This window comes from Phaeodactylum tricornutum, chromosome 17 (genome assembly GCF_000150955.2).
Source record: "Phaeodactylum tricornutum CCAP 1055/1 chromosome 17, whole genome shotgun sequence".
NCBI classification, from domain to species: domain Eukaryota; phylum Bacillariophyta; class Bacillariophyceae; order Surirellales; family Neidiaceae; genus Phaeodactylum; species Phaeodactylum tricornutum.
The window spans coordinates 370003-393887 of NC_011685.1; the positions used below are offsets into that span (position 1 = coordinate 370003).

At 51.3% G+C, this 23885-nt stretch overlaps 7 protein-coding genes across 7 annotated transcripts; 2 read left to right on the forward strand and 5 right to left on the reverse strand.

Moving 5' to 3' along the window:
- Positions 1 to 39: 39 nt before the first annotated feature.
- On the reverse strand, positions 40 to 1885 carry PHATRDRAFT_22418 (catalase). The gene has a single exon (XM_002182918.1). The coding sequence runs from the start codon at positions 1761 to 1763 to the stop codon at positions 63 to 65; it is 1701 nt and encodes a 566-aa protein (XP_002182954.1). The 5' UTR covers positions 1764 to 1885; the 3' UTR covers positions 40 to 62.
- Positions 1886 to 4746: 2861 nt separating this feature from the next.
- Positions 4747 to 6082, reverse strand: PHATRDRAFT_48410 (predicted protein; the record flags this gene model as incomplete). Its single annotated transcript, XM_002182919.1, has 1 exon — positions 4747 to 6082. Exon 1 carries the CDS (start codon positions 6031 to 6033, stop codon positions 4747 to 4749), a length of 1287 nt encoding a protein of 428 aa, XP_002182955.1. The 5' UTR covers positions 6034 to 6082.
- Positions 6083 to 6362: 280 nt separating this feature from the next.
- Positions 6363 to 7320, reverse strand: PHATRDRAFT_48411 (predicted protein). Its single transcript, XM_002182920.1, has one exon. The coding sequence runs from the start codon at positions 7275 to 7277 to the stop codon at positions 6483 to 6485; it is 795 nt and encodes a 264-aa protein (XP_002182956.1). The 5' UTR covers positions 7278 to 7320; the 3' UTR covers positions 6363 to 6482.
- Positions 7321 to 7953: 633 nt separating this feature from the next.
- PHATRDRAFT_54901 (predicted protein) lies at positions 7954 to 11221 on the forward strand (the record flags this gene model as incomplete). Its single annotated transcript, XM_002182788.1, has 2 exons — positions 7954 to 8107; positions 8345 to 11221. 2 exons carry the CDS (start codon positions 7954 to 7956, stop codon positions 11116 to 11118), a joined length of 2928 nt encoding a protein of 975 aa, XP_002182824.1. The 3' UTR covers positions 11119 to 11221.
- A 977-nt stretch (positions 11222 to 12198) lies between these two features.
- Positions 12199 to 16770, reverse strand: PHATRDRAFT_48413 (predicted protein; the record flags this gene model as incomplete). The annotated part of the gene is made up of 1 exon (XM_002182921.1): positions 12199 to 16770. Exon 1 carries the CDS (start codon positions 16678 to 16680, stop codon positions 12199 to 12201), a length of 4482 nt encoding a protein of 1493 aa, XP_002182957.1. The 5' UTR covers positions 16681 to 16770.
- A 329-nt stretch (positions 16771 to 17099) lies between these two features.
- Positions 17100 to 19693, forward strand: PHATRDRAFT_48414 (predicted protein; the record flags this gene model as incomplete). The annotated part of the gene is made up of 1 exon (XM_002182789.1): positions 17100 to 19693. One exon carries the CDS (start codon positions 17100 to 17102, stop codon positions 18879 to 18881), a length of 1782 nt encoding a protein of 593 aa, XP_002182825.1. The 3' UTR covers positions 18882 to 19693.
- Positions 19694 to 19912: 219 nt separating this feature from the next.
- On the reverse strand, positions 19913 to 23673 carry PHATRDRAFT_48415 (predicted protein; the record flags this gene model as incomplete). The annotated part of the gene is made up of 2 exons (XM_002182922.1): positions 19913 to 23436; positions 23553 to 23673. 2 exons carry the CDS (start codon positions 23671 to 23673, stop codon positions 19913 to 19915), a joined length of 3645 nt encoding a protein of 1214 aa, XP_002182958.1.
- Between the last annotated feature and the right edge of the window lie 212 nt (positions 23674 to 23885).

Below are 23885 nucleotides of genomic sequence, written 5' to 3' on the forward strand. Positions count from 1 at the left end.
GGAGTCAAGGCTACGGATGTAGAAAACATTCAAGGTCTACAGTTAATACGTCCCTGAAATCCCTAAAGCTTACTAGCGTACCCGTGGGCTGGACTACCTTGATTCCCATAACCGGCTGGACACAAGCCTCTTGAAGCCGTTGGTGGCGGTACGATTCGGGGTGGATTCAACTTTGCCGGACGACGCCTGCTCTGGGATGGCGGCGGCGTATGCATCACCTTTTGTGCCACTGCTGCTTTCAGCTGCGCACCAAAGGTGGAGTCGACTTGGGTAAAGTTGTGGATCGCCCGGGCCCGCAGGAACGGCTGCGCCCGACACAGATGAGCAGCCAGGTTGTCTGTCAAGCGAGCGCGGGCGGCCTGGTCCAGGACGTTGCGGTAGAAATCTCGACACTGCGAAACGTTATCCTCATCGCCCGTATCGATCCGGACAACCTGACCCGATACCGTATCGGCGTGCCACGCAAGCTCGGGGCCGTGGGCTGTAGCTGGCGGTGGTTGCACTCCACCAAACGAATTGGGAAAGTAGTTGGGCGCGCCCGCACCATTTTCTGTCACCTGCATTGGCCCGTCTCGCTGGTAATTGTGCTGCTGTGCTGCAGATATATTGCGTGGGGCATTGACAGGAATGGCTTGGTAGTTTGTCCCTAATCGGTGCCTGTGCGTATCGGGATAGGAAAACAATCGCGCTTGGAGCATTTTGTCTGGTGACGGTTCGATGCCGGGAACCAGGTGAGAAGGGGCAAATGCCAATTGTTCCACTTCGGCAAAGTAGTCTTTCGGATTGCGATTCAGGGTCATTCGTCCGACTTCGTGGAGCGGGAAACGAGAATGTGGCCAAACTTTGGTTAAATCAAAGGGATTAATGTCGACCGCTGCCGCCTCGGCGTACGTCATGATTTGCACGTACAGTGTCCACGAGGGGTAGTTGCCGGTTGCAATGGCGTTGTACAAATCGCGTGTCGCGTAGTCAGGATCGGAAGCCGCCAACCGCGCCGCGTGCTCGGCGTCCAAGTTGGCCACACCCTGGTCGGTTTTCCAGTGGTACTTGACGTAGACAGCTTCGCCGTTACTATTCACGTTTTTGAACGTGTGCGACCCGTACCCATTCATGTGACGGTAGCCGTCCGGAGTGCCGCGATCCGAAAAGAGAAACGTTACTTGATGGGTAGTTTCCGGACGCAGACCAATGAAATCCCAGAAGGCGTCTGGATCGGCCAAATGTGTAGCCGGATTCCGTTTTTGTGTATGAATGAAGGAAGGGAACAGCATAGGATCACGAATGAAGAAAATGGGCGTATTGTTCCCCACCAAATCCCAATTGCCCTCGGTGGTGTAAAACTTGACGGCAAATCCGCGTGGATCGCGAGCAGTATCGGCCGAACCGGTCTCTCCCCCTACGGTGGAGAAACGTACCGCCACCGGCGTGGGTTCCATACTCTGAAACACTTGGGCCTTGCAAACGGATCGAATGGGTTCTGGGCTGGTGACTTGGAAAACTCCAAATGCTCCGGCGCCTTTGGCGTGTACAACACGTTCAGGAATGCGCTCGCGATCGAAACGAGCCATATGATCGAGTAAAGTGAAATCCTGCAACACGATCGGTCCCCGAGGACCTGCCGTCATACTCGCAGTAAGGGAATCCACCGGTGCACCATTACTGGCCTTTAATAGTTCTATCGCTGGCGAGACGACGTATCTTTGGGAAGCGTAGGCGTCGAGCTGATTGGACGCCGCGTCGCGAGAGGAAGTTTGGTCGGACATTGTAGCTTTCGAATTTGCTTACAGTTTCGTTTCGTTCGTAGCGATTAACAATGGAGAATAATATCCACCTTCTCGACACAGTCGGTTAGTAAAGAAGAGTCTTTTTGGCCCTGTTTTACTAGCTAGAGGTGAATGGCTGGCGGTGTCGATCAGTGGAGACACTTCCAGCAGAGGACGTTCAATCGTTTTATTTGGACCGGTTACGGTGTCAATTCCACTCTGGGCACCTTACAGTTAACTGTAAAACCCCCAAACCCTCCCTCCATAAGGAGCGTGCTTGGCATGATCTTCAAAAACCGGGTTCTCCTCATACAAGCTGCTTTCTCACATTTTGAAAAAGTTGTTTGTGGATTTTAGCACAGCATACATCCGGTTCAAACGAGGGACACGGTTTCGATAGACGATACCGGCTATCACTGAGACTCTACTGATGTGTCTAGAAGCGACCCATTTCTGGACGCGCAACTCCGCGGCGAGGCTTTTATTGTTGATGACGCTAGCCGCAACCATCCCTTCATCGGATGCATTTTTCGGACCGAGGCACTTCCAGTCCGCTGGGAATATGAACTCACAGTCCGCACGCCTGGCGAGCAGCCGCATTTATCCGATGTCTGGATTTTCCTTGCGGCAAATGCGATTCCTGGACAAAGGGGTCGGTGGTGTTGGTGCAACGATGGTGATGGCATCAGAGAGCTCGTCGGATGCATTTGGTCTAGAGGATGCCTTTACAGATTCCATCAATTATACCGACGGCCCCGTCCGCACTATTTTGATCGCTGGCGTTGTTTTTGTTGCTGCTTTGGTTGCTCTGAAAGCCCTGAGCTCGCGTGTAGACGCAGCAATTGCCGAAGTTCTGGTCGATTTTGAAAAGACTATGAAATTGTATTATCCGTCGCGATGGGAACGGTTAGAAGAAACTCAACTGCAAAATCTGACCGGGGACGAGCGAGACCTCAAACTTCTCGAAGTGATGGAGCAAATTCAAGTGAACGAACCAACATTCATGTTGGAAGTCAAGGAGAAGATGCCGAGCAAATAATTAGTGCAACCCACTTTGGTGATCGACGTAAAAGTCATTTACTGTGAACGACAATGGAGTGTTTCGCCTTTGGATTTCACGTGAGACTATCTTTACGTTTATGTAAGTAATTTCCTTACTTGGTGACCCATGCATTGCAGCGTCGACTACCGGTAATTTACAAATGTGAAGCAATGTATCCAAAATGTCAGAGTAAAGCTGGTCAGGCATTTCCCAATGCTCTATCCAGTAATAATCCATGCCCTTCTTTGCCAGATACTTTCCTTCATTTTTCACATGTTTCGCTTACAAAGAACACTTACGCTATCGTTTGATGCTGTGGTGCGCAAGAAGAGGTGGACTATGTTCTACTGACTGTGTGAGGTGAAAGTGGATGACAGGATTCCCGTATCCGTCAACTTTCCATGACAGTGAAGCTGTTTTTCCTTAAAGACGATTGAAAAAGGTATTTGTGTTATACACGTGAATCAACATTTTTGACTTGTCCTCTGTTTACTTCTCATCCGTGAACGGTATACCTGAACAAAGGCTTATAAATGCGACTATGCCTGGTGGCTAGGATCGTGATTCTTCCATCTAGGAAGCTTCAAGATATCGTCGTTTGAAATCCGACCATTACTTAAAAGATGTATGTAATCAGACGCACCTCATTGACAGCTCTCAAAAGAATGCGTAAGAGTGCTGAAAGTATGCCCTTGAAAGTCCTGAACTAATTTCCCGATACTTCCCATCTGGGTTTACAAAGCTGTCTGGATCCATCCCTTTAATTGTGTCCCACACATTTGCTCTCTGTTATGCATGCGAACCTGGAAGAAATTTATCATTCTCACCTGTCGGCGCCGGTAGAGGCGTACAACAACTCCGAACACTTCAAATTTGCTATTACGATGATGGTGGATTGAATTTTGAACATTATGACCAATTCAGGTGTCAGAATAGCTTAAAGAAAAGAGTCCACACAATACTAAGAAAAGTATGTTATACCTAGAACAATCGTTGGCCTATTAGTGCCCTATGAGATGCTCTTTTCCAATCGGTGATTACCAACCAGAAGTGGAAAGAGAGCTCCCGCAGTATTTCTTAGACTAGTTATCCTTTACATGTTGCTAGAACCAACGTATGGCCTCCATAGTTGCACAGACAAAGGAAAGTAGCGACGGATGACACACGCACCGTCTGCGACATCTGGTGACATGTCGAAGTGTCTCTTGTGCTACACACACAATTCTAACAGCACAACCAACAGTACTTTAGATTCTTGGTAAATTGTTGTATGAAGATGATGAGACAACAAAAATTGATTGGGCAAATCCTTGTAAGTGGCAAAGATCCGGGTCTCACGAAAAGGAGAGACGCCTGCAAGGCGGTGTAAAAGTAGGCATGGTCATAGGAGGAGTCATAGAAAGAAAAATCAGAATAGGAATATCTAGTCCATACTTGGCCCAACAAGAGATCAGCAAACGCCCGCTATCTACGTGTTCCAGGGTCCAGCCGTTCTCACAATCTAGGCGGGTCACATTCTTCATTCCAATTGTCGTCGTCTCCATCATGTCGTCTGAATCCGACACCGTCCCGGAACTCAAAAAACAGAACGAAAAGTTTGGATACAAGGCCCCAGAGTCTGTCTACCCAAAGCATGACCCCAAGGCCAGCTTGACCGGACAGGGCAAGGCATTCACCGGCGTCAGTCCGAGTACGTCTCGCAGAAGCATCCCGTATACGTAAACGAACTCCCTATATTTTGTCGATCTCACCTTCTCTCATTTTGCCTTATAGTGGACTTTTACTTGCGGCAAAATGCTGCCAAGAAGGCTGAAAACGCGAAGGAATCTGAGACCAAGGTTGGCCTTTACAAGAACAATATGTACAAGGGCTCCTTATAGTGTTGATAGTTGGAAAAAAGGTTCGGCTTGTTTTATCCACGACTTCTGTTTAAATGAATGCTTAATCGACATCGTCAAAGTCTGCGCTTGTACCGACTTGCTGAGCGATAGATGGTTTGTTGTAGGCATCATGAACCAGCTTGTCACTACTACCCTCCTCCGTTCCTTCCTCATCGCGGCGTAGGTACTGCACACATTCATTGATACACTCCGATACATCCTCTTGTTCTTCAACCATATCGGCCCATTTCAATACGACGTAAACCCGATTCAATCGCAACTGTTCGCGGTTTTTCCTTCCCGTAGAGCACAGCAGGAGTATCGCTTCCACCAAAAACAGTCGTGTGTAGTGATCCGGCTCCCTTTTCTTGTCGGGGCCTTCCAGCCACAAATCCGGATCCAATCCTTTCTTTTCGTCCAAATCGAGCTCTTCCGGGCCTGCGAGGGGATACAGTATATGTTTCGTAATATTGAGGACGTGTAGCATCCACCAGGCCGCATCCCGTTCCAAACAACAATTGCGAATCGTCCCCGCCACCCCCCGTCGTCGCAGCGGATTGGGCGACTTTAGCTGTACCAGAATTCGCTCCAGTACCGTCCAACCCAAATCGTCCTTGCGATTGGGATTGCGGTGTATACGAAGAGCAAACTGGCGACCGGCCTCTACCTGGGTGGCGTTCATGAGAACGGCCGCAAAATGTTGGTACGGATCGGACGGGTCGCTGTCCAAGACTTCACCCTCCAAGGCATCGTAATCCGTGGATTCTATAAACGAAGTGTTCATGAAGCGCGCCAGTATTAATTCGAGACTGGGTTTGGTCGGCAATATTCCTGACTCGGCAGTGTTGTCGGCATCGACCAAAGGTTTCACAATTGCTCGGTCGGGTAGGGATCGACCCACCAGTTCGACGGCCCCCTTTTCCACCCGCGTCATGTTTGCCAAGAGGGCCATGGCCAAGTTGACCCGTTGTTTCCAGTCCGCACCAGTGTTTTTCTCACCACTACCGTCTTCCGGTCGACTGAGTACAATTTCCAGCATACGGTTGAGTCCGCCGGCTTGGGTGAGATCTTCGACGGCCTGATTGGCGCTCGGTCCGTGTGCCGACAGTTGCACGAGTCCCCGTAGAGCGGAAATGGCGACGTGAGGATCGTCGTGGGATACATTGCGTGCGAGTGCCGGAACGATGCCGTGCCGCACCATCTGGGTCCGACCCGGGGTGTCCCGCACCTGCAGGACCGCCTCCGTGGCGGCGCGGCGGACGTCCGTCCGTGTGGGGTCGGCGTGCAACAAGAAACCCCGCAAGTCCGCGTACAACTGCGTTTCTTCCACATCCTCAACTTCGACCATACTGGTAATTGTAGTGGTAATGGTGGTGGACGCAGTAAGGAAGGAGTCGGGAAACGCAATGAAAGAAATTGTATTGGAAGGGAGGGTAAGTGAATGGTTTGGTGAGTCGAGATGGACAGGGAACGGAGACTGAAAGTAGGATTTTAACTTGGTCGGTTGTACTGTCAATGACAATCCTGTGACATGGACGGTGAGCGTACAGACCCTCCTTGACGCGCTAGACTCTCATACCTACCTAACTGTAAATGCGTAGGCACACCGCGTCAACTAAACGTCCACAAAAACCTACGAAACTCACTCTAGAGCGACTCGAACACACACAACTGTAAACAAAGCAACCGATTCGTTATTCGAGAACGTACGAGTTCTACACGGTCTATCGATCGGTCGGCCACCTACGCAGCTCCGTGTGTGTTGCACACTTTCCGATCCACCGGCAACGCGATGCTCTATTTAATTTGTTTCTTGGCCAAAAAGTCGGTATGCTCCTGGTAGGGCGTCGCCAATAGCGGCATATCGGCCCAGAGTTCGGGACTCAAGTATCCGTAGGTACTCCGGAGCGCGTAAAAGAGCGCCTTGATAAAGTTTCCCATGGTCCGGGTGTGTCCACAGGCACTGGTGTAACAATCGGTGACTCCGGCCATGTGCAGTAGTTTCTTACCGGCGGGAGAACTGACGAGTCCGGTTCCGCGGGGAGCGGGGATGAGTCGGACTCGTACCGATCCGCACTTGCCGGTGACCTTGCAGGGGATGGTGTGGGGGAGTCCACTCATCCGTCCCCAGAAGCCGCGGCGGACGGGTGCCACGTTTAGCTTGGCGGCAGTAATGGCTCCGCGAATGGCGTTGGCCACTTCCGAAGAACACTTGACTCCGAGTCCAATGTGTCCGGCGCCGTCGCCGACGGCCACGAACGCCTTGAATCGCGTACGCTGCCCGGCGGACGACTGCTTCTGCACGGGCATGATCTTCATGACTTCGTCCTGGAGCTTGTCCTTGAGGAAAAAGTCGATAATCTCGGCTTCCTTGACGGGGAGACTAAAGAGGAAGATTTCTTCCATACTCCCGATCTTGCCTTCCTTGACGAGACGTCCGAGTTTGGTGACGGGCACCCACACGTTCTCTTCGCGATCCCCGCGGCCGCGTCCGCCGCCACGACCACGTCCTCGCCCACGACCGCCTCCGCGGCCTCGACCGCCGTCCCGACCGAAACCACCACGCCCACGACCTGCTTCTCCTTCCGACATTTTGGGGACAAGGGGTGCTGGAATGGATACAAGTTGTGTGTTGTGTGTGTATGTAGTGCGTAGGACGGTAGGCCTCGTCGAGGGTCAGCCGCGGACGGGGAAACAGTAACAGCGGTAACCGGTAGCAAGACAACCCGGTACGGTCGTTGACTTTAGTACGTCCGTCTATACGTCTTTTCCGAAACGCATGGACGAAAGTCTGCCTGTCTGTTTGCATGTCTGGCTTGTCCGGTAGGGCAGGGGTGAAACCGCGTCGTCGTGCGTTTCCCACGCCGGCCGTGTTTCGGATTCGATCCGGTGCGGTGGGGGGGCGTACGCGCGCCGTTGTCGAACGCGCGCTAGTGCACCGGAGTGCCGTAGTACCTAACTTCTAGTAGTAATAATATTAGTAGCTATTTCCACTTACAGACTGCGAGAGGTTGTTAGATTCGTGACGGCTTGGAAGCGTGTCGAATAGTGTGACCAGGAGTTCCTTCCGTCTTTGTTGACGCACAAAGCATATGAGAGAGAATCTCCAACAACCCGTAGCCCACGTGTGTACAGAACAGAACAGATCAATCCATACAACAAGTCACACACAACTCATACTCCCCCTACATTCCTTCATAGAAATCACGTTGCGCAGCCGGCGGAGTGCGGTGGTGGTGGTGGGGATAGATAGATACACTGGCGGTCGATGATTCCGTCGTCGCAGTCATCCCGTGCGTCCCGGCGAAGTCCGACACCGTGGAACGACAAGATTGTGGAACTCCAACGTGTCCTTGCCGAACCCGTCGTGGATCTCTGGAGATTGCGCGAATTGGCACTCAGTGAAGGAGGTCTCGTCAATGGTGCGTCAGTGGAGAATGCGACTGAGAGACTGTATTCGAATGTGTGTTGTGTGCGAGAGAGACTGTCTGCGAGTGTGTTGTGTATCTATCTATCTATATATATATGTGTGTGTGTGTGTGTGTGTGTGTGTGTATGTATTTACATGATTACAAACACACCTTTCGTTGTCTCACGCCATTTCCATTCCTACGTTTCTGCTTTTGCGATTGTTGGCGTTCCGTGGTCCTTTGTTACAGACACGATTCGTCAACGGGCTTGGCCGAAGCTCGTGGGATTGCACGACCACGGCCCCGACGAGGCGGTGACCCCGACGACTCCCACCCGACCTCCGCCGGCGTCGTCGAGTACTTCCGCCCGCAGTCGCCGGCCTCACGATACCCCGCCCCGGGTCCCGACGACGACGCTTCGTCCCCCCCGTCCCGGACCAGTCTCCTCCACGCACACACCGTCACGACCCCGGACGGTCCTTCCCGACGACGACTCGGTCGCGTCCGCGGGATCGCGCTCGCGCTACCGCCTGCCCCCCATCGTCGCACAATCCCTCGACGGACCCCAGATTGATCTCGACGTGGCACGCTGTACGTGGCATCTACTCACCGGGACCCAACGGACCCAGCGATTGCAAATGGAACACAAACGACACCGCAAAGTGGCTCGACTCATCAAACGCAAACAACGACGGTTGGCCAATCTCATTAATTACGCACTCGTCCAGTCGTACACGCAAGTCCGGGTGAACGACCCGCATGCGGAAAAGGATCCACGCTTGCGCTATTATCAAGGGTATCACGATGTCGCCTGTATCTTCTTGTCGACTCTCGGCGGGAGCGTCACGGCCAATCCGACCACCTCTTTTTCCAACCACCACCACAATAGGAACCACAACAACGACGGGATGGAACTACTCGCCGCCAGTATGGGTCTCCAGCTCCCCGCGGCAGTCTTGCTGCAGATATCCAACTCGCATTTGCGCGATTGTCTACAGTCCAACTTTCAAACACTACAAACAGCCTTGAGACTTACCCTCATGCCACTATTGGCCTACTTCGATCCAGACCTGCACGCACACTTGTTTGCCGCCGACATGGAACCCTTCTTTGCCCTCTCCTGGGTCATTACCTGGTTCGCACACGAAATCCGCGACACGGGCCTCGTCAAACGACTCTTTGACGTCTTTCTCGTTTCACACGCTCTCATGCCCGTCTACCTTTCCGTAGCCATGATTACCCACCAACTCAATCGGGAAGAAATTCTACACACCGAATGCGACTTTTCGCTTTTACACCAAGCCCTCCGTGGATTGCCCAAAAATTCCAGTACCGTGGGTTGGAAGTACCGGCCGGGCGACGGCTACGTCTCCGACGACGAAGCCGATGATGACGAAGATTCCGTCTATTCCGAAAACGTCGAAACCGAATTTTTGCTCGTGCAGTCCGACCTGGAACTCCACCATCGGTACCGGCACAACGTGCCCGGGGAAGCCCAGAGTTCCGTTTCCAGTGCGCTATCCTGTGCCAGTATGGAATCACCATCACTCGTGCCTTTTCAGGAACTCATCGACGCCGCCATTGTCTTGATGCGCCGCGTACCGCCGCACAAGCTGCCGGCCCTCGCCACGCGCTACTACGGCGCCGACGTGGTCGAAACCATGATGCGCGAGGACGTGGGCTTTTTCCAACCCCCACCCCAGTGGGCCGTGGCGTCCCGAGCCCCGGCCGATTGGGTCCTCCAACAACAACAGGAGCAGCAACAAGCCCGCACCCGACGAGGATCCAAATCGACCGCCCGTCGTGACCGACGACGGTCCCAGAGGTCTCGGAGTCGCTCGCGCGACGGACAACCGACGATAGCGGACGCCGCCCGCTGTGACCCCGAGGACGCCACGGTGAGCCCCATCGACGAGACGCTACTGGTACAAACGGTACCGCGCGACAAGATCAACAACGTGGCGGTAATTGCGGCCGGTCTAGGCCGCGGCGGGGACGATGAAGATACGGCGCGTCGTCGGCGGCGCAAGCGGACGCTCTGGGTCGCGGCAGCCGTGGCGGTGGCCGCAGTGGCGGTCGGCGTCGCCCTCCAATACCGTCAGCAACCGGCGCCCGGTGTCGCGGTACACGAATCGCCGTACGTGCTACGTAGCAGCGGGGAAGATGCCAACGCCATTCGGCCGAGGGCGGAGGACAATACAATTGTCACGGAATTGTCTCGAGTGGAAACCATTCCGGTACCCGAAATGATGGACTCGAACTCTGCCCAAACCGATCACGTGTTGGTGCAGTCCATTATTGAAGATCCTCCGTTTCCGAAAGGCATCGTGGCGGAGTCATGCTTTCGAGACTTGACAATGGAGGCTCACGACGAAGGGAATCAGACGTGTGCGTCCATCCTACCGACACATATTCCCGTGTGGGAATCCGTCCGGGGCGTGACACGGGGGATTGCCAAGCTCGGTGGTCGCCTGGACAAGATTTACCAAACGTTGGTGGAAAGCTCAACGCAAAGCCAGTCCCGGTCGGTAACATACACCGACCCAGTAGGAAAGCTGCCTTCCTTATTAGGTTTGTCGGCGGCGGTGCAGTCCCGAGCCACTGCGCAGATATCGAAAATGGGAGGCCACCTGGACGACCTGCGCAAGAACTTTCTGGATCCCAAAGCGCGTCAACTAGCTTTGCTGTTCCGGCAGCGAACCAATAGTGAGCTGACTCGCCTGAGCGAACGCTTTCGCCAGCGCGGCGTTTCCGGAGCCGTCTCGGTGCACAGCCATCCGGAAATCCCGGCGTGGCTGTCGCTGCAATCGCGGACGCAGGAACACGTGGCGCAGGAAGTGCTCAAAATTGGGGACATTTTGCACAAAATCCTGGAACCCCGTTTGCGTCGGTCCGTCGGAACGATCGATTCGGCCGCTGTGGGGAGAATGTTCGGCGAGTCGGCTGATCGTATCCGCGACGTCCTGGGTAGCCTTTCGCCCTTGGTAGAGCGACTGAACAAACCGTGGGAAGAGAGGTCGTGAAAAGTTACAATCGGGTGTTGCTGACGGTCGGAGCGTGGTGTGGTAGGGATTTGATACCAACGACTTTAATTGTTGCCTATACGCGTGTACTTTGAACATCGTTCGTGTCGTGTAGGTGTATACGACGGCTCGGATAGGTAGGTATTGTGTTGCCGTGCCAGAAGGTAGATTGTTTGATTTTGTGGCCGCGTTGGGTTTGTGAATGTTTGACTGTCAGGCGGCAACGGTCCACCGATTCTAGCCCTACCCTAACTGGAACATTACGAACGGGACTGCCAGTGGCAGGTCGAACGGACGGAGTACGAGCGAACAGATACCTTTCTACCGTAAGGCGAGCGCCTTCCATCGTGCCAATACCATGCATCGTTGGTGTCCAACCAACCGCACCCTTGGAATACCCTTCCGGTGAGTGATAGAAGTTGCGACGAGTAAATCCCGATCCATCGGATTCTCGGACGCATTCCGTTCGGTGGCGCTTGTTTCTGACAAATGCCTCGACCCATTCACGATCAATCTCTCTTCCATTGTCAAGACACGTGCCAACTTGTCCTTACACCTAATTCCCCCGAGTATGCCGGAATCCAACGCCGCCGCCAAACGCCGCCAATTCAAAGCGAACCGCGCCCTGGGACTGGGTGATGATCAGGGCCGCATGGTCCGACAAAAAGAACCACCCAAAATGTCCAAATGTACCGTGTGTCAACAAGATATGAAGATTACCAAAACCAATACCGAGCTGACGGCGCACGCAACGTCCAAACACAACAATACGCTCGAAACGTGTTTTCCCGGAGCCGCCGACATTGCTGCCGAAATGATTGCGGTTGCCAGTAAATCTAACATCACAGGCTCCAAGGATCAGGGCATGACCAAGTCTCAGAAGAAGGCGAAAGCCGATGCTGGCTTGGACGATCTGCTAAATTCAGGGCTGAGTAACGCCAAGCTCAAGGGTAAGAAATAAAGCCAACATCTCTCAAACGGAGCCGAACAGTTTGCTATAAAATTACGTAGTTCGTGACCCGGGACTAGTGCGGTAAAGACATCACTAGTAGGGGAATGTTTCCAGTGACTAGTTACCTTTTAGGTGCTGCTTGGTAGAGAAGAGGTTGCGGATGCAAACGTTTCGTCGATAGAAGTATCCAGATTGACCTGCATCGCGGTCCTCATACTCGTGTCAAAATCGGGTTGACTCCTTTCCACAAATTCTTCCGCCACATGTGTGGGAATTGCTTCCGCTAGGCCGCAGCACGACTGCACCAGCTGGAGCAAAAACAACCGAGATACCTGAAGCCGCGCCGCCAGTACATGTCCGTCAGGCTCGGACGCCGGAGGCCATATCAATGCTCGGGACAGCGCGGCCGACGCCAGTCGGTGTGGACTCTTTTGACCAGGCTTCATCCCAAGCTGCTGTCTAAGCCAAGACTCTAGCCAAACAGTGGCGTGGTTTGTGTCATCCCGTGTCAGCACCCACCATGTTCGCAGACAAACTGTGGCGGCAAAAACGGGATCAACTCGCCCACGGAGATGGGTTGTTTCGAACTCTCCGTACGTGCGAATACTCAATGTGTGCTCGCTCAGACAGCTCAAGATACGACGGTGCTCGTCCGTTACAACAAAGTCGGCTGTTTCCTCGCGTGCGGACACCTCATCGTCCTTCATCTTTGGCGATACGAGAAAGGCCTCAGCGGCTTCCATTTTCATTCCCGTGCAACTCAGAAGAATGTCGCAGCACTCCAAAATTAGGCCGTTCTTGCCGCCAAGAAGATTTGCCCCGGCTTGGATATTCTCAGCCAGAGTACATTGCCGCATCAGAGAGGGACCATCCAGGACAAAAAGGGGCTCTTCAACGTTGCGCCGGCCGGAAAGATAGCAAGCAGCATTTAGCATGTGTTGAGTAGATGCTGCGGAACTCGGTTGCCACAATTCTTCTCGTTGCTCCAAGATAAGTAAGCACGGAATCAGCAGGTTAAAATCCAACCCACCAGACCCATTCAACGACGTTAGAGCACCTCGTGTCTTCTTCAGAACGTAAGCAAATAGATACAATTCATCTGGATCAGGCATTGATTGCTCCATGTCGAAACAATCGCAGCCTTCTACGTCTTTTGTTGGGCAGCCTCCGTTGATCATACAGGCCATGCATAAATCTTGCAGCCATGTCGTCGACATTGGATTTGAATATCTGTTGCTACCGATTGACGAGCCCTCCTCTTCAAGGCAGAGTTGAAACTGTGCAAGGGCCCATGATCTAACCTCGTCGAATCGGAGTAAGGGAAACGTCGTTTCAATTTTGAGCAGCGCAAGTGCTTGTCGTGTTTCGTGATCAAGGGACATCCAAAAGGGCATCCTCGATTCTTCATCGACGAGAGCAAGTAAAATTTCACCAGCACTTGGATCAGAGATGATGACTTGAGTCACTAATGCTTTGCAAAGCTCCATGGACGGGATCGAAGTTGTTGCAGAGCTAGTTCGGTTTCTTCGCCGAAGCTCGTCAGGGATTGTTGAATTTAGCAAAATGAGTGCGGTTCCCAAACAATCTCTGGTTGTTCCAACCTTCATAAGGCAACGAACAGGCCAGAGGATGTTTTCGATATTCAGATTGGCTTTCTCAAAATCTTTTCCCATCGCAGCCAACACAACATCACGGTCATCTGAGACTGTACACGCTGTTGTAGCAACTGCCATCAAACATGCACGGTTTGGGTCGTAGTGTCGATCGTTTTGCAGGAACCCTTCTAGTGTGGAGGCCATTGCAAAACCTCCCTTCGCCAAGCAGCCAACAGTCATATCGGCAAGCTGCGTCATGATTGCAGGGTTTAAATTAGTATGTTCATCCGAATTATGCAGAGGCAGTATACCATCCAAAAGTCCATCTAGCATCGATCTATCATTCTCGTCATCGAGTCGGTCAAATGTTCGCCACAGGTGACTTAGCGATTGAGTATTACGGAGCAAATCCAGAGCAAGACTGGCAGCGGTAAAAAAATCGCCTTGGTCGGAAAGCCAGGAAAGAATGCGTTGAAATGGAACTGTCGCCCCATTCTCTTGTGCGGCCTTACGCAAACTTAACATGCAGCGCTGTAGTTTTGTAAATCTTAGTCGAATGTCAAGGACTGGTGATCGACCTTGGAACAGTAAACGCTTGCTTTGCGAATCGTCGAGCTGTACCCAACTCGAACACTGTCTCAAAAGCCGATCCGACTTTTCCTTTCCCGTGAAGGAACGAGCTTTTCTCCGAGGAGATCGAGGAGGACTCTGACTTACGACATTCTGTCTGAAACTGTAACTCGATATACTTTCCAATGCCTGTGCCACAATTTGGTCTAACATGCAATTCTCGTAAGTCGAAGACATATCGCTAACTTTCAAATCCGGCTGCTGGAAAGAAACTCGCTTCTCCAGAGACCCACTGTATGGTAGACGAAGGTCACTAAGCGAACTTTCCGCTGGTATGGAGAAGGACTCCAAAGAGAGAACGGTCGCGACACTACACTCATTCCACTCTTCTGTCGTTGCGTCCAGCTCCTGTACGTAGGCGCCATGCATCTCAACTCCACCGTCCCAGCAGACAAAATACAGTCGTCCACATGCTCCCAACACGCCCCAGCCTTGATTTAAATGAAACCAAAAAGGACCATGAGGTTCCTCAAGTAAGGAAATGCGAGCGACGTCTCGCGCATCGTTGCCCGACTGGATGACAGCTTGTGTGCCTTCAAGAGTCTCATATGGAGCGTACATCGCGTCGACTTCAAAAGCAGCAATTTGGTTTACACATTGCAAACTTTCCCGGACGACGGAGATGTACTGACTGTGTTCTTCCACAAAAGCGAGCGCAATTGACGGTGGCGAGGTCGAGACACTAGATCCAACCATCATCGGGATTACGGTGTTGAACTGGGGTAGCTGAATCGGTAACATTTGGAAACGTCGAATAGAAATTTCGACAGGTTTGGGCGTTGTCGGAGCAGCGGTTACTTCAGAAGCCGTCGTCAATTCTTCGACAGTAGCTGAATTGGCAAAGGGAGACGGTGCGGACCCTGCCGTGACCGTCCCAATGCTGGACGAATCGACCCGAATCGCCAAGGCGTGTGCACTACCCAAGACAAGCAAAAAGGTCATGCCATTCCATGCGAACGGACTGATACGGATTGGTGGATATGGCAAAAATACGGTGCGCGTTTCTACGTAAGTCCGGGCGGATACGAAAGTGACAAATCCTCCATCCCCGGAACCCACTAAGGAGGACGACATCATTGTCGAAGCGGAGGAAAATGGGCGGGACTGAGACGATGACGAGTCAACAGGAGTAGCATCAGGGCGCAAGCGATGTCCGGTACCCGCCACGCAAAGAAAGTCTAAGACTGCCACCGTCAACGACGGTGTATTGTCGCGAGTCGAGAACGGTAGCGATGCTGCGTCGACGGTGGGATCCCAGAGGGACGCATTCCAAACCGACAACGGATCCGTAGAGTGCGACGGTTCTTCCAAATCTTGCGTTAGACTGATTGATTCCGCATCGAATAGGTGAGAGCTGTCTCGTTTGCGGCGCTGCGGAATACTCAAAACTACTCTGCTAACAGGCTCACTTAGTGGTAGAATGGACATCTTCATGGTGGCCAGCATCTGTTCACCTAATAGGAGACGTTCCATACCGTGCTCCCAATCCTCATTCTTGGCTTTCTTGTTTAGTCTAATCCCCGACAAGAGGCGAATAGGATCGTAAAAGTATAGGACTCCTTCCGAGCTCAGACAAGCCAGCTGTAAATCATTGGGTGTGATAGAATCCTGTCGTTGTTTGGCGCTGAGCAAAGTTTGCAGCCATTCCTGTTGCGTGTTCGACAATCCTCGCTCGGATTGTTGCTCTAGGGAGAGTAAATGCAATATATCCAAGGCATCCATGGGGTTGTTCTTGTTCGGAAGGTCGGTCGATGAGATTCCCGAGCATCGGACGAACGAAACAGATACCAGACCCGTCCGCGAGGTTGGGGACCGCCGCCGCCCTCGACCACGCCGTCGCATCCAGGCGAACGGTGAGGCTTGTGTCGTGGATTCCGGCGAGTCGCCCTCGGCGCGACTGGGATCGTCGCTGGTGTTGTTCGTTTCCAGCGCGAGAAGGGCCGACTGGGGCCACTGCAGCTTGCGGGAAAGTAAAACCTTGCAACTTGACGCATCTAATGATTTCACATCCACGTCTTCCTCTGGGGGCGATGTCTGCTGTGTGAGTTCGACCAACACCACATCCGCGTTTGTCTGTATAGGTATCGTTGCGTTCGCTTGTACACCGACACTGGATAGGATGGAAACCGTCAAGACCAGCGTCGAAGAACTGTCCACACCATCGGGTAGGGTATCGCGGAGAGCTTCGGACACTTCGTGTGGTGAGACAACAGCGGCAATGTGATCTACTAAATGCGGTGGAGTAGAAGATGATGATGATTGTGGTGGCATATCAGGCAGTCTGGACGATGATTCGCTGGAACTAGGAACCGCTACCTCCTCCAATTGCGGTCGTTTCCAGCCAAATTGCCAAGGCTGGTAGGTATCAGTGCGAGCAGACGACATGCTGACCAGCAATTTGCGGCACCAGCTACCGACAGAGAAACAACAATTCCTTTGAGACTCCCTCGTCCAACATGGACGCCGTCATCCTCGACACAAAGAGCAATGAACTCGAACGGAAAGTTGTTTTGCTACCCGCGGTGTTCGTTATCTGACTGTAAAACTCACTGTTACGGTCAGTCTACGGGAGCGTCGAAGCTGGGGTCGGAAGCATCGTAAACCCTTCCTAGCCTTCACCACTCTAGGGTTGAGATGTTCCACTTGGCGACGTCATTCAAGTGACCTACTTTTGACGCTGGAGTGCCTGTGAAGCTAAAATGTCTGTCGCCTCATCTTTTCACTATGTACCATTTCTGGAAAAGCGTTTGCCATTATCAACGAACTTAAAGTCTCTGTTTATGAGATAATACATTCGATTCACAATGACGAGTGATGGAGACGACGAGAGCTTTGCCACGGCGGTGGCTGCCCTCTATAGTCCGCTGCATCAATCGGTATCGCCGGAAAGCATTGCGAGGGCTGCGGCCCGGCGGGTGGGCACCGTCACCGACATGCGGGTGTACCTACAACGCGCTGAACTGCACACGATTGCTCGTAACAGCGACTCAGTAACGAGTTCGAACGTGCCCAGGACTCATCCTCGGATCATTCACGTAACGGGCACGAAAGGCAAAGGATCCGTCTGCTGTTTATGTGAATGCATCTTGCGCGAGCGTTTCGGACTCCGGACGGGTTTGTTCACGAGTCCTCATTTGGTTGACGTTCGTGAACGAATTCGGGTGCAAGGAAAACCAGTCTCCCCTGATGTATTTGCACACGCGTACTGGAGGATCCGTTCTAGGCTCGAAGCGTTTCGAAACACGAACATAGGAGGCGACGGCGTCGGCGATGATGAGGATCTACCGACACTACCGGGCTACTTTCGCATGCTTACTCTCATGGCCTTGTACGTCTTTTACCATTACGAACCACGCATCGATGTTATAGTACTCGAGGTAGGTATGGGCGGGCGATATGATGCAACAAACATCTTGGACTTGGATCTATACGATGTACGTTGTGGAATCACCCAGCTGGATTACGATCATGTACGCGTTTTAGGCAACACCTTGGAAGAAATTGCCTGGGAAAAGGGCGGGATATTCAAAGTTCACAAAGCTGACAATGCAAACGTGACGCTCAAACCGCACTCGGCGGAGGCAGCGACGAAGCAAGAGATTATCGATTTTTCTCTTGCAACTACTGATCATGCTTCCGAGGATGACTCAGGCAACACTCGCGGGCACATCTTCTTCGCGCTTGATACAAATTCGCCCTCAGCTTTGCAAGTTCTACATGATTGTGCCCGCATTGAAGGTCGTGGTGTTACCTTGCAACTCGTGGGCGTAGCTGACGCAGAGTCGTCGCACCACCAAAAGCGAAGTGGGTACACAATGCTACCCGACTCTTGCTTGATTGGACTACCGGGTTCCCATCAGCGACTCAACGCCCAATTGGCCATTACATTGTGTGAATCCCTGTCCTTGTCCGGGAAGGACAAAGCAAAATCAATCCAGGATCGGGGTGTTGATGTCATGTTTGATGCCTTATCACGGGCTTCCTGGCCGGGTCGTTGCCAAACTGTCGAGGTTCCGGAACAAAGTATGACGCTACGTTTGGACGGTGCGCACACGGTGCAGTCGATAAAAGTTGGGTACAATTGGTTCAAGTTGCAACAGAAGGATTGCAACAACAGTAGAAATATTCTAATTTTCAATTGCAGTCACGAGCGCGACCCCGTGGAATTGCTGGATCTACTGGATTGCGAGATGTTCACAGCCGCTTTTTTTTGCCGGGCCGACTCGGAACGTCCCAGTGCCGTAGTCAAAGCATCAGCCCAGGACTTGTTGCAGCGATCGGGGCGGGTCGTTCGTCAAGATCTGCTGCCAAATACACAGGCAACTTGGCAAGAGACGCTGGAATCGCTTTGGAACCATCGATGCGAACAAACACCCCACCGCAGCGAAATCTCCATGACCACTGCTAGCAATCTAAGTGTCAGTCAAGCTTTGAAGCAAATCCGGAAATCGCAGTATGCCGGGGAACATAGCGAAGTGCTTGTTACAGGGTCGCTGTACCTCGTTGGTTCTGTACTCAATGCCGTCAAATGGAGCGAACGTGAAGCGGATGGAAAGTTGCAGGACCTGATAACATGTTGCTTATAACGACACGGGTCCATAGTGGAGTGTACACAGGTGGTTTTGAGTTTGAGAGGCTAAAGTTTGTCGGTGTTTTATTCCGCCGCTTTTGTAGGATCGTCTTCTCGAAGGCACAAAAAATGTACATGGTCTATGTCGGGCAATGATTTCAGGTGGGGAGGATTGATCCAATGTAAAAAATTCTCCACGTTGCCCAATTGCTGCTGGATCTGATTGCGTGCATCGTCTATATCTTCCGTTGTACAGAATCCGCCAATCTTCCACAGAATCCAATGTTCTATATTACCGGCTAGATAATACGGGAAGTCGTTCTGTACAATACACTTTCGAGAGCCTTCGAGCTCCGAAATTGGAGGATAGGCGTAATATTTACCGTCATCGCCTTTTCGCTGTTCCAACTCAAACTTGGAACACAAAATGTGGTCATAGACGGATTTCCACTGATGCTTTAAGTCTCTGATATAAACTTGGTAGTCTCTTTCCTGCTCTACGCTTCTAGAGAGACGGGCCAAGTTCTGGTCCACCTTAACAATATACGTAAGCTCGTTCCATTCGAACGGTACAGTTCGATATCCGAATTTTCGTACAGGCATATCGATCCGTGTTTTTGTTGTGTCTTCGATCCATAAACCTGTTTCGTCACTGCGTTTCAAATCTTTGGCGCAATCTGGGGAGGTTTTCAATGAAAGTGATTCGGCGACAGTGAGCGACGATCGGACGAAGCCAGTCACTCGTTTGGATAAGTAGAAACTTATCATGAAAAGAGAAGCATATGCCGGCCGCAAGTATCTTCATGATTCGTAAAACACATTTGCTTTAGCAACATAATTTTTTCCCAACACCGAAATTTTTGTCGCGTCTTCGTAACGGAACTGTAAGTACTGTAAACTAAACATCCGGGTATGTCGAATTCTTCGAGTTTACTGTATTACATTTAGCGAATGTCAGTTTTGACATGAGACTTAAATTACAGTCAGTCAAGTGATCTCCTAGAGCTACCTGAAAACTATGAATTGAAGACGTGTAACAGATAACAGTTAAAGTGCAATAGCTGCAACTAAAATCATGACATCAAGTCCAAGGACCAGTCCAATTCGCAACGCTTTTGCCATTTGATTTGACCACACGAGGCTCTTTAAGGCTGCGACTCCCTTTGCCGACGCATTTACCAAGGTTTGCAACTTTCGAGACAAATGGGCACCCTCATGTTGACCAAATTGCATAAAAACTTTGGTCAAACGATTAATACATCCTTTCTGAGAATAGCTCCTTGTATCGATAGCTGGAATCTCGTGCTTCACTATCACTTTCCTCAGGATAATCTCTAGCTGCGCCCCTATTTTTTCAATCCTCTGCACAGGTAAATTCTTCTCTGCGATGTACACGTCTTTCCATTGCTTTTGTTGGAACTTTTCATAAACAAAACCGATTTCAAGACGCATGGCTTCAACGAACTTCCACAATTGTCCTTCAGCTTCGTGCTTCTTGGTTGCAAGCCTTTCGTTTCTGCTATTACTTGATTGTAAGGCGGCTTCTCCTTTTGGAAAATTCACAGTGATATCGTCATTCTGCCATTGAGATTCTCTACCAGTCAACTCCAAGGGACAAACTGTTGATTTTTCGGAAATTGATTGCTCGTTCTTGGTACTTGCATCTGCAAGAATAGTTTGCTTTTCGAATAGCCTTGTTTGTCCCCCCATGATTTCGGCTTCTAATTGAAAGCCATCCTCGCCCTTAGCGACTCTATCACTTTCGACTAGCTTGCCGATAGCAACTTTCTCTTGATTGGAAGTCTCTTTGTGAGCTACAGAAGTGTCTTCATCTGTCATGGCTTCGTTCTCAACTCTCGACTTCCTATTGGTTTTATTTGATAACAACTCTGTGTCCCGTAATCGTGTGCTTTCTACAGGTTTTTCTTCGGCTTTTAGACTCGTATCCTCTGTAGCCAAGGCTTGTATGCGCGTTATTCTTTTCCTGGTAGCAAAAGCAACTTGTCCCTGCTGTCTCTTAGCTTCTCCAGCCCAGTTTTGGTCAGTTATCTCTGTTTTCACAGTGGTCTCAACCTTTTCCATCAGCGGCGTACTATCGGCCACTTCAGCATTGAAGCGCTCTCGGTCCGAAAGGCGCTGGATGTTTCCAATCTTTTGTTGAAAACCTAGCTGAGCTTCTTCAATGACATAGCGTTCTTCCAGAAGATTCACTCTCTCCATGACTTCATAGTTTAAAGGCTTCTGGTCCAACGGCTGCTTACACTCACTTTCATGAGCTTTGTCAGCGAAAAGTGTCTCTTCGATGGTCAAGGCCTTCATTCCTTGTTCTCCATGTCTTGCTTTAGCAATACGTTCAACCTCCTTCTTCTCCTCAAGCTTAACTTCCGTAAGCACAACCTCATCTTTCGCTTGCCTGACTACTTCGATGTGCCTATTTTCACTCAAGATAGCCAAACGCGCTTCTCGGCCGAATCTACTTGCTTCAACACGTATTTCTTCCGAAAGCCGCCGAGTCTCTTCTTTGAACGACTTCATGGAGAATATTATTTGCAGCGTCAGCTCGTCGGACAGTCTTCGAGTTTCCTCCACTAAGCGGGCCGCCTGATTTGCCGCGTACTTGTTTGGCCGAAAGGCAAATTTGGAGTCAGCCTCGTGTCTGGTGCTTTCGCCTCGCAGGGCCTCTGCTTCAGCAAGTGGAGCTGTTTTGGCTTGTTGCGGCTTTACAAAACTTTCACTTTGGTACACGCTTTTTTCCTCGCAATTTCTATAAGTGTTCATCTGATCCACATTTTCCTTGACGTCAGCAAAATGCGTTTCAATCTCGGGGGATGGAGGATCATACTTGTGGAGCAACGGCAACTGAAAGTTCCCAAAATGCGTAGCCACACCAACACCTACAACCGTAAAAGCACAGGTAGCGACCAGCTTAATGTGTTGTCGCTGGCGCTTCCTTCGCTTTTGCTGAGTCAAATCACCGCGTCCGTATCCCAAGGCCACTGCAGCCAAGCAATTCGAGTTCATATACAGCTGGCTCCTAACATTGCCGTCATCCAGACTGAAAGTTCGATTACCCGTGTTCGGTAAGGCCGTTTGATTCTTGGTTGGTGTCCTTAGGTTTCTGCTCGGTGATTGCTGCTCACAGACTTCTTCACGGATCAACCAGTCCGCCTTCGCGGTAGACTGCACAGTGTATGCTGGTGGGGCTTCAAAGACGTGAACACAGGGTGTTTGGCGCATCATATCCTGGACCCTTTCACTGCCGTGGTATCGCGATGCAATCCGAACCAGATCCTTGGGAGGAATTTTGTTCATGTAAATCATCGCCATATCAATCAAGTCTTGAAATGGTACCTTGGTGTCTGGCTCAATGGAACTACACCCAATCGAAAAAGTTGTGTTTTCCAATTCAAACAGTGCCTCGCCATTGTAGGAGCTCCCGACAGAATCTACTACAATTTCGTTGGTATCGTTCCTGAAAGTGGAGAGTGGCTCGTCGGTTGTGCTTTCATAATTAGACACGTAGCCCATGGCGGGCTGGGGCTCCCATCCGACCGTACTGCAATGTTTGGGCAAATTCGCGACCACTTGGTGCAATTGACAAAAATCGCATTCTGTTTGCAAAATTTCGCGACGGTTGTGCGGGTGTAGTACCATGGCGACGGACACGTAGAGTGGCAATAACGGATGGGATACCAGAAAGACGTCAAAGATTCGCTTTACGAGATTGGTATCTCGGATTTCGTGCGCAAACCACGTGATTACCCAGGATAGACAAAACGTGGGTTGCATGTCGCCCGTGTACAAGTGTGCGTGCACGTCGGCATCGAAAAAGGCGATCAGTGGGAAAATGGACAGATCAAGGACCGTCTTGAGCTGAACGAAAGAACTTTTCATGAAGATATGAAAATGAGATCGCGACAATCTCAAAAGCACGGAGGAAGCACGTTCCAAGCCCATATTATTCGCCATGTTTTCGATCGAAGCACCGTGTCCCGCGGAAACAAAGGTGTTTCTCCTACGATCCAAGACCGACAACAAGACACAGGCCACATCGTGGTAACCCTGATAGTAGCGCAATGCTTCGGGTTGGGGTACCTCAGATGATCGGACTAGGACGTGGTTTATCAAGTTGGCCAAGCGACGTTGTTTAGTCCGAATCACATGTGTCACGCTTGTTTGTGGCCGATAATCCATCCCAATACGCTGAGCTCGTTCGCTCCCAGTGAGTAGATGCCAAATGCAGCGCGATACGTCCATTTCCACTTGTGGGCTGTCCACGGAAAGGGCCATTACCGGAGGCAAGCGAATAGAGTTAGTACTCCTCGGATTGAATTCCTTCATTGGTGAGATTGAATTGCTGCTGAGTGATGGATCCGTTTCGAAAGGATCATAGAAGGGAGCTAATGGTGGAGTGGATGGACGGCGCTCTTGTACAGTTGGCGGGGGGCCTTGTGGCGACTGCGGATTCCTCGCATTGCTGAAACGCTGGGGCGGAGACGGAGGAGGTGAAACGAAAGTCGAATCCCCATCCAGCCCCAACAGTTTGGGCCAAGCGCGACGACGGATTGAGTCTATCCGTCATGAAGGGACAAAACTAATGTGTGAGACCGTGTCTGAAGAGCAACAACGCTGTTTGACTAGCCATTCATTCGAGAGGTCGTCAGCTGAATGTGGGAATATTTCTCACCATTTACGAGCCCTCCTTCACTCAGCGCAAACTCGCGTAATTTCCAGAGATCGACCTCCGGCTCCGATAAGATCCGACCAATCTCCTCCGCCTTGCGTAGATAGACTTCGTTGGGTGTCATGATGGAGTCGGAAGTAGCTAAAGGGTAGAAGTAGTCTGGAATGTGTCACGGAAGGAGGTATCCACGTTTGCGGTAAGAAAGCACAACGTGAGCAATTATATAGATCTAGCTAGGGCCTCACTGACAGTGAGTTCGGTATCCTTTCGCTGGTATTGTCAGCATTGACTATCAAGGCGCATAATCTGAAATCTGGCCGAAGCCGAGACTTTAAA

Bases quoted from the DNA above. Each gene is read 5' to 3' on its own strand.
- PHATRDRAFT_22418 (XM_002182918.1), bottom strand. From the start codon at position 1,763: ATGTCCGACCAAACTTCCTCTCGCGACGCGGCGTCCAATCAGCTCGAC.
- PHATRDRAFT_48411 (XM_002182920.1), bottom strand. From the start codon at position 7,277: ATGTCGGAAGGAGAAGCAGGTCGTGGGCGTGGTGGTTTCGGTCGGGAC.